Source organism: Coffea eugenioides, chromosome 2 (genome assembly GCF_003713205.1).
Source record: "Coffea eugenioides isolate CCC68of chromosome 2, Ceug_1.0, whole genome shotgun sequence".
In the NCBI taxonomy this organism is placed as follows: domain Eukaryota; kingdom Viridiplantae; phylum Streptophyta; class Magnoliopsida; order Gentianales; family Rubiaceae; genus Coffea; species Coffea eugenioides.
The window spans coordinates 20,949,978-20,959,559 of NC_040036.1; the positions used below are offsets into that span (position 1 = coordinate 20,949,978).

Consider the following 9,582-nt stretch of genomic DNA (forward strand, 5'->3'; position numbering starts at 1 on the left):
ACATTCCAAAACCGTAGAACATGTAGATTCCCCCTACTAGACTTAATGTTTTAAATTTATCATTTAAAATTTTAAATACAAAACGTTTTATTTATCGTTTGGATTGCTATTTTCAAGTTTTTGTTAAATAATATATTATAGCAATTTAGTATATGTGATAAAACTAAAAAGATGATCGAAAAATGTGTTCGCGAAAAACATAAATTTTTTTAGAAAAAATGTATCTAAACAAGGCCAACAGTATATTAAATGCATTTTCACGTCTGCCAAAGAAAATAAACAAATTAACTTTTAGAAGGCGTTACTAGACACCTTTGAGTGAAACTTGTAGTCAATTATTGGCAAAAATAATCAACAGCTTTTGTGCCGACAATCAAAACTTTTTTGTGCTGAGGAATCTAATATGATGACAAAAACAATCAAGATTAATACCACACAAATAAGAAACTAAATATTTAGGTATGAAAATGACAATATTTATTTTTAAATCAAACTAATATAAAAGATGAAATATATTATATGAGAAGTATGGACAAGATGTGAAAGTCATTAAAAAGGGAGAAAAGAGAAACTAAAAATCGTTAGATAGAAAATATTAGGTTGTTTAATTGGATAAGAATTTTGAACATAATTAACAAACAAGGGTAGATTTGGTAGATAAGATAAGGTAGTTGAAATAATTCTATTGATTCTTATCAGAATTAAGCATTCAGTTAGGATTCTTGTGCTGAAAAAAATACACACAGGTTCAGTACTGCTTAACAAGTTCAGCAAATAGATTTTCATTTATCAAACACTCAAAACATCTGAATGTCTGAAAAAATTCAGATTTAGCACTTTTTTATTTTATCAAACAGACCCTTAGTCTCTACTTCTAATTTGTAGACTTATCACGTATTTAGTCGTAGATTGTTGTACATACAAATTTGTTTCGACCAAACACAGAAAACTTTTGGTTCCCATTACTAATTTCTCCGGGCAATTCCCATGCTATCAAGCAAATGAATGTGTTCATCATCTGTTTTTGTAAATAAAAATACAAGACATCAATGGGAAGTGGGGCCAATACAATTTAGATTTTCATTCAATTGGAATAGTTGTTGTACCTCTTTCAAAATGTATTGTATGTTTACAATCGTAATTGTGTTATTAAATTATTAAATTAGTGTATAAGAACAAAAAAATTATGTGTACAACATATAAATTAAATTATGTGCACAACATATAAATTAAATATACACCAAATCATGTAAAAAGCACACCAACTGTTTTTGTAAATAAAAATACAAGATAGCAATAGGAAAAAAAGCCGATACAATTGGGATTTTCATATAATTGGAACAGATGTTGTACTTCTTTCAAAATGCATCATACGTTTACAATCGTACTCATGTTAATAAATTATTAAATTAGTGTATAAAAAAATTATGTGTACAACATATAAATTTAAGTATACGCAAAAAAAAAAAATAGAGAAATTAAATGCGATCTACCAATATAAAGTAAGCTAACCATCCTTAAGAAACTTCATTTGCCATTAAAAGAGCAAATGGAGCACAGGAGATGTGCTAATCAAGCTTGGCTTATATGCCAGACTATCTTCCAACTTCAAGTCTTCAATGCTCTCCCTACTCCCATCGGGATAATTAAAAAGTACTCCTTGTACTAGAGGTTAAGGGCGGGCAAAAAACCCAATAACTCGAAAATACGAGAGACCTGATATAATCTACACCGAAATTTAGAATTTTCAATCTGATTTCTATCAGTAGAGCAGATAAGGGTCAAGTACCCATGATATTCAAATACAGATACGAATCACAAAAATAAAAACCTGCGGGTACCCGACCTGTGGGGTATATTATATAAATATTAAAAAATATAGGAGCAATTTTATAATTTTTTAAGTTACTAAGCCTAAAACCTAAATGAATCATTTCACTCTCCAGAACCAAAACTTTCTCTAAGTCTCTGTACTTTGACACTCACTACTCACTAGTCTTCTTCTCTTCAATTTTTGTTTCAAATTGAGTTCAAAGAAATAATCTTCTCAATCACCTCGGGGTACCTTCTACCAAAAGTCGTCGACTCACTGCATTAGCTCTGTCCATTTTCTCCAGTTGAGACGTAATACGCTTCATCTACAGAACATCGAACATTCATCTACAATTTTTTTTTAAAAAAAAAAACATTTATGGGTATGGATTGAATTCTAATCCTGTGGCTTGATCATTTTGTTTGTTGGTTTTTTTATGTTTCCGTTGAAAAGTTGAAAATTTTGATAGTTTTATTGCTAATTTTACTTCGCGGCATCAGCATCTCCAATTCAATTGCGAGCTGTATTTTGTCTTATTAGTTTTGGATCTTGGTATAATTCTGCTCTAGTAGCTTGAGTTCTTTTGTTTCTGATGCTTTTTCATTGCATCATTTGTTTTGTGTTTAGGTGTATCAGCTGTCAATTGGTGGCTTGGTGCTCGTTGAGGCTTATCATAGAATCATAATTCAAGTTCTTAATGATTCAACAGAAACTACTATCAAGGTTAGGGGCAAGTACCATGTGACCCGCCCCTTTTTTTCGAGTTGCCGAGGACAAACGGAGCGGATTAGGGTAAAAAAAAATAGTGATCCCATATTTTAGGGTCGAGTCAACCATTTACTGTTCCGGGGTGAGTACCCGACTTGTGCCCACCCGTACTAGAGGTTTGCTCAGAAAAACTTCAACCGGTTTTCCTAACCATGCGCACGGTTAAACACTTCACTTAAATAATTTACGGATAATTTCACTTACCTCCCTTTAGATTTGAATAATTACACTAACATCTTCACATGGTAAGATGACCATAATATCATTCACTTAAAAATAATTCTTACAAAAAAAAAGTTTCTACAACTACAACTAGTATTTCATTATAAAGTAATGGCTGTCACACAAAATAAACTCTTATTTTCTCTCTCCTACTGTTTCTCCTATCTTCTTTCTCCTGTATCTCACAATCTAATTTTTTCGCAACTACCATTTTCACAATCATCTAATACATCTCAAATTTCATTATTATGAAAATACATCTTCTCTCTCTTTTTTTTTTGTTTTCCTTTTTTGTGTAAGTATTATTGAATTGAAATTGCCAAATAACAAGTTGTTGGATCAGATTTGTTGTTACACTAAATGAAGGAAAAAAAGATGCCACAATTGATTTGCATGGGAAACTTTGGGGCGACAATGATAAGTTGTCAAAATTAAGAGAATATGGAGATTGAACTGAAGTGGTTTATTGAGTTCATTAGGATGGTGTTGATGAAGTGGTTTATTGAGTTCGTTAAGGTGGTGTTGATGTCATTTATAATAGTTGTAACGTGAAAGAAATTTATTAGTAGTTTTCCTTCTTCTAAGTAACAAAGGGGTATTTTAGGATTTTTTGAGGGCAAATTTAGCATACTGGGTCTATATTGTTACTAAAATGCTAATCATAGGGGAGGTAGGTGTAATTTTTTTAAATTAGAGGGGAGTTTCTTGTAATAGTTAAAAACCTCAGGGGAGGTTTCTAAAATTATCCCAATAATTTAATCTAAGGAGCTAAGCGAGTGACACTGCATATGTATCTGCACAAACTCTTCCAAGAGTTTCAAGAAACTCGGAACGAACTGCTTTTGTGTGGCTTCTTCTCCATTCACTTTAGTACTTCAAAAATCCAATTAGCCGCTCTGTGCTTTCATCTCCCAACTACTAGCATTTCTTAGGCCTTCAACAGTTATAGCAATGGGGATGAGCAGTGAAGCATGCCTGCTCACTCCACTACATCCAACAGAAGATATGTGATAGACATATTCGTCCATACAGCATGAAGGAAACAGCCCAATCCTTCATGCTGCATGTCTGACCTGAGTTGGTCCATGTAACCAACCAAATGCAACCCTACACAACTGTACAAGAACATTCACATAAAAGAACAGCCCAATAAATTGATAAACAAATCTGAATATTGAAGAATGCAGAGGAGCAAAACAAAAACAAAGGCACACTGAGTAAGCAACTAAGCATGTTACAAACTTACAAATAGAATCGAAGACAATGATGCCACTATATTGAGGCACAACAAGCCTTGTACAACCATCAATGTCACCAATCAAGATGTTAAACTACAATTAACAACATTCCCAAGTCAAAAGTGAATACTATTTCTCCATATTAGTGGTTCAAATGAGCATATTCGATTAGTCATGAAAAATTGACTTGGTATCTGAGCCTGCTTGATCGCCGAACCGGGGTCATGATCTCATCATCTCCATTTGCCTTCAATATTTAACAAAACAAAAAATGTGAATTACAAGCATAAAAAGGATAATAAACCATATTGAAACAAGTTAGTAAATTATACTCACATGCTTGTTGGAAATCCTCTCATAGGTGGTGAAGCTTCCATATGAAGGTGAACCCTCAGAAAATTCTGATGAAGAAGCCAATGACTCTCTCTTAGAATACTTCCTAGGCTTTCTCTCATGGCTATGAACCTCATTTGCTCCTCTCAGGTCTTTCCTGCTGTAAGATGAGCTCCTCTTAGAGCTGCTCATTTCTGAAGGAAAAGACTCCTCCCCTTCCACATCAACCTCTGTTGCCCAATTATGACAGGATGCATTTTCTTGGAACATTTTCTGAGGGACTGATGATACTGGACTGATCTTCTCACTGGACAATCCATCAGTGTGAACCAAAAGATTTGGATCACTGGCATTGCATTGCTTCAAGTAAACAGACGCTGCAGCTGATACCAGAGCCAAAACAAGTGATGCCATTGCCATAACTGAGTACACTCTGTACTTATTTTCTGATCCTCGAATGGGAAACTTCGCCATTTCAGAACTTCTATCTTCTACAATTGCAGAAAGAGCATCCGAGGTGCTTTCGTGGTCGCTATCTGCTGATGAAGACTCAACTTTGGCTCCAGAATCATGAGGCATATCAACTTCAGTATTTAGACTTTCAATCGCTTCAGGATTATTTCGAAATGCTTCTGATTCAGATTTAGCTCCAGGAGTTTCCAAAACTGGAGTCGAGTTACCTTCATAATCTAGCTTGTATTTAAGTTCAGTGTCAACATTGGAAGAAACAGCTTCATGGTTCCAGAGAGTTTCTGACTTCTCAAGCTCATTCATTTCAGCTAGTTGTACAGGAGCAGGTGGTGATTCTTCAATTTCCATTTCACTTTCTTCTTCTGAATCTTTTTCAAAAAAATCATCCGAAAACACATCTGCAAAAGTCTGTTCATCAAAGGGTTCAGTTTCAGAGCCTTCCCCCTCTTCCAAATTTTCCCGCTCAAGGTCTGTTAAAAACGTCTGTCTCTGTTCATAGTCCCCCCGAAAGCTAGAAACCAACATGTCACTTTGCAGATCAGTCAGATTCATGAATTTCACGGTACCAATATTATCTACTCCACCAATATTGTTAATCAGCAGGGACAGATGGGAAATTGAGTCAAGTGAAAGCTGCTTGAACCTCACACCAAGCCCATTTAAATTGGCTTTTGCTGAAACAGCTAGTTGTGATGGTTCAGTAAGCTTTGAGAATTTCAAAATGTTTGAGATTGATGATGAATCCATGAAAGGAGAATCAGTACCCCAGATTGATAGACAAGCAATCATGAGTAGTACCAGCAGCAGCGAAACAGACTTCAATCTTGAGAAGAACCAAGGCCTTGCTTTCCCTGTATCATCGACAATCCCATCAGACATATGACAACTATCAGGTGGACTGAAGGTTTTTGCTTCATCTACTCCTTCTGCAATTCCTTCACACATGTCTTGGCAAATGGGTCCGTTAGAGGTTTTTGGTTCCTCTTTTTCTTCAATAATCCCCATGAATGAGTCTTCGGAAATGGGGTCACCGATGGTTGACACCTCATAAACATGAACCCCTTCTTCCTCTGCTTCAGGTACCACATTCTCGACAGAATAATCCTCTGAATGCTTTTGGGATTCTTCAGAACATGAGCCCTCTGTTCCGTCATTGTCTGAATAGCTTTCAGAAGCCTCAAGCAAAAAGCTATCATCAAGCCTCTTTGCCTCACCTAAATCAAGCCCCTTTTCTTTATTGAGAAGAACTTCAATTCTTGGATTAGGTTTATAATGCAGAAACTGAGGCCTAGGAGAAAGATAATTTGTTTTTGGATCATAAGGGGGAAGTGATGGATCAGCATCTAAAGGAGCTATGATAGGTGAAATAGGAAAACAAGAAGGCATGTTCTTGGAGCTTGAATTAACTGTTACTGTCTCTGGCTTTACCTCTGTTGCAGTCTCACTGTCTGAATGCACTTCCAAAAATGTTACTCTTTTTGATGCCTTGGAAGATTGAGGGCCTTCAACAACAACACGCTTTCCTTCACCATTTTGGTGATCTACAGCCAAATCTTCCTTATTTTCTGAAGAATTTCCAGAAAAGAATATGGCTTTCCCTTCAGACAACGAGATTGAAGTCCGAAGAGGGTCATTTCGCTCCACCAAAATCTTCTTTCTAGGTGAAGGAGTAATCTTTGAAGCTGCAGAAATAGTTGGAGACATGAAATTTTTGGACCCATTTGCCGGTGACTTCACTACTTTTACTGGCTTCAAGTTCTGATCTTTCTCATTCTCCTTCTCATCACAGCCGAAAGAATTTCTTCTTCCAAATCCTACAAATTTTTTTACCCAAGGGAATCAAAAAATCATATTTGTTACCCACTAACAAAAACTACAAGAAACTCAATATGCAAGTCAAATAGAATAATTACCTGCAGGACTGTTGGCAGGAGTGACTGGGTTAAGGCTTCTGGGATTGGTCAGAACTGAAGGTCTGGCAACATGGTTGCCACTAAAACTCCTCCGGGCTGCAGCATTAGAATCTGATGAATTTCTTGAATGAGAAGCAGTGGGTCTTGAAGAAAGTGGGGAAGGGGATCTGCTGTTTGAAGGAACCGCCATTACCAGAATCAAATTACTTCTTGATGCGTACTTTCGTGCAAATTTGCGCGCGTTATAGAACAAGAATAAGGGGAAGATGAGAACGGAGGGTTTGGAAAGAGAGAACTGGAAATGGTAAGGAGATCACTGAAAGCAAAAATGGTGATTTTGTGAGAATCCTGAATTCTTGAATTGATTTGATGGTGATGATAATTGAATTGCGATGAAAATGGTAACGGCTAGTTTCCCAAAATAACGGCGGTGAGTTTTTAAATGGTTGCTTTTTGACCGTTGCGGTGGGAGGGGCGAAAAGATTATAGCCGTTGGATTGAATGTTTGGAGTAGGAATCTCGGAGGAAGATTTCAACCTTTTCTCTTTCTTTTTTGTTGTTTTTGCTTTTGTTTAGTTTTGGTTTTTTGTTTTTCTGACATCATTTTCGTGTGTTTGTGCGTGCGCGCGCACGCATGTGTATTACTAGGAACATATTATTTGGGAGTGAGAATTACTTTACATTGGTTGACTCTGAATCCCCAATTACTTTACGCATTGTGCTTATGTTGTTGAAAGAAATTAAAAGAGAGATTTAATTTGTAAAAAATTAAAAAAATTGTACCAACATAATTAAAAGCTAAAATTTGTCTAACAATAGTTCAAAGTATAACAAAATATATAAATCATTTAAGAACTGCATTTTTATGGAAGATGGATCTTGAAATAATAATAGAAAATAAATGATGTATGGATAGAAATAAATATAATCACATGTTTTATTTGATTTCAAAATAAAATATTTACAAACATTATACATTCTATTTGATAATATTGTACAAAGGTGCGAATATTTTTTACACCAATCAACTTTTAGTATGAAAATCAATATTGGTGATTTAATTAATTCTATTGAATTTTGTGAAGTTCATACTACAAAAAAATGTTCAGCGAGACTTGTATTCCTTAGAAGTGAATTTGTTGAACCTTTTAAAATATTTCAGTGGGATCACTATGGTGTAGAATTCGTTTTATGATCAATTATTTTTTTCTTTGTAATCTTACGAGTTTGAAATTGAGATGCCATTGAAATCAATGATGGAACTAAGAGGGGCTAATAGGCAGCTAAAATACTTTACATTGGTTGACTCCGAGTTCACAATTACTTTACATTGGCAAAATCATACTTTAGAATCTAGTATTGATGGCCTTAAATATTGGCTCCGTTGGACACCCGCATTTTTACTATACAGATTTTTTAAATAATTTTATCTACAGTTATATTTATAAACACCACAAATTTTTAAAATATACATCCTAAAACACCAAGAAACATATACTCATTTTCCAATTCTATCACCATCCTCCCACATCAATTCTCTGCTTCCACTATCGTCGCCACCTCACCTTCCCCTCTTTCCTTTTTTTTTTAATCATTTCCCTCTCCTCTCCCCTGCCCCTTTCTCCTCCAAACCCCCTTCCCCCACGACCCCCTTTCCCCCCTCTTCCTTACCCCACCCCTTCCCTTACTCTGCGACATTTGGTTGCGACCAATGTTTTAAAACTCGAACCGTTAATTGAACCGGTGAGGTGTTCGGATCAAGATTCAACCAGTCGGACCGGTTCAACCCTGGTTCAATAATTTTTTAAAAAATAATTTATATAAATATATATATGCACAAAATAAGACATGCAATGGACTCATTTAAAACTTTATATGCTAAAAAGTTTAATATTTTCGAATAACTCGGATTTTTAAAAATAAATTTTTTAAATTATAAGTTGAAACAAATAAATTTCATCTTAATCTCAATATATTTACCAAAAAATAATCTTAAATTCAATCCAAAATATACCACAATATTTTGAAATTGTACAAAATTCACGTCTATGGGAATTTAGATATTGTGAGTTTAAATTTTAATTTATGTTTTTGAAACTTAGAAATTGCAATTTAAAAAAAAAGAAGAAGTTTGGAGTTTAAAGGAAGTCAGGAGAATCAAAAATAGAAATGCAAACTTGATAAGAAACAAAAAAGAGATAAAAGTGAATGGTTGTGACATTTAATAATTAGTCTTTAGGGTTTAAGAAAAATAATTCTTTTTTTAATTTTTTCAATTTAATGGACAAAAATAAAATTAAAAGATGGAAGAAAACATCAATAAATTAAAACTAAAAAGGTTTGATTAAAAAGGGAGTGACAAAAGAAAAGAGGAGAAAGAGAGTTAAATATTAGAAAGAAAGAGTCATAAGAGAATGAGATTTTGTAGAGAAAACGGAAAAAAGAAAGATGGATATTTGTTTTATTTAAATGAGTTATCATAAAAAACTCATCGGATGCAATGGTACAATGGTTACTACATTGGTCTTTCACCACAAGGGTCCTTAGTTCGATCCTTGGTAGTTGTATTTTGCAAAACTTAAAAAAATATTAAGAGAAAAGTAAAAAAACCGGATCCTTGGTAGTTGTATTTTGCAAAACTTAAAAAAATATTAAGAGAAAAGTTAAAAAACCGGAAACCACCGGTTCAGCAGTTCTGACGGGTTTGACCAGTTTTCTGACAAAGTCAACTGTAGCATAGAACTGGACCGGTGCCATGATGCCATCATTTTTATATAGAACCGATGCCATGGTGCCATAGAACCGGTCGAACTGGCTAGTCCGG

General features: G+C 34.6%; 1 protein-coding gene across 1 annotated transcript; it reads right to left on the reverse strand.

The window, feature by feature from the left end:
* Window positions 1-3,957: 3,957 nt before the first annotated feature.
* On the reverse strand, window positions 3,958-7,150 carry LOC113756030. The gene is made up of 3 exons (XM_027299853.1): window positions 6,759-7,150; window positions 4,378-6,659; window positions 3,958-4,288 (listed from the first exon to the last, which is right to left on the reverse strand). The coding sequence occupies exons 1-3, from the start codon at window positions 6,946-6,948 to the stop codon at window positions 4,214-4,216; spliced, it is 2,547 nt and encodes an 848-aa protein (XP_027155654.1). The 5' UTR covers window positions 6,949-7,150; the 3' UTR covers window positions 3,958-4,213.
* Window positions 7,151-9,582: the final 2,432 nt, after the last annotated feature.

Excerpts from the sequence above, each read along its gene's own strand:
- LOC113756030 (XM_027299853.1), bottom strand. The coding sequence starts at position 6,948 with ATGGCGGTTCCTTCAAACAGCAGATCCCCTTCCCCACTTTCTTCAAGA. Across the intron at positions 6,660-6,758 it reads TCCTGCCAACAGTCCTGCAG|GATTTGGAAGAAGAAATTCT; the intron begins GTAATTATTCTA and ends AAAAATTTGTAG. Across the intron at positions 4,289-4,377 it reads AGAGGATTTCCAACAAGCAT|GCAAATGGAGATGATGAGAT; the intron begins GTGAGTATAATT and ends TAAATATTGAAG.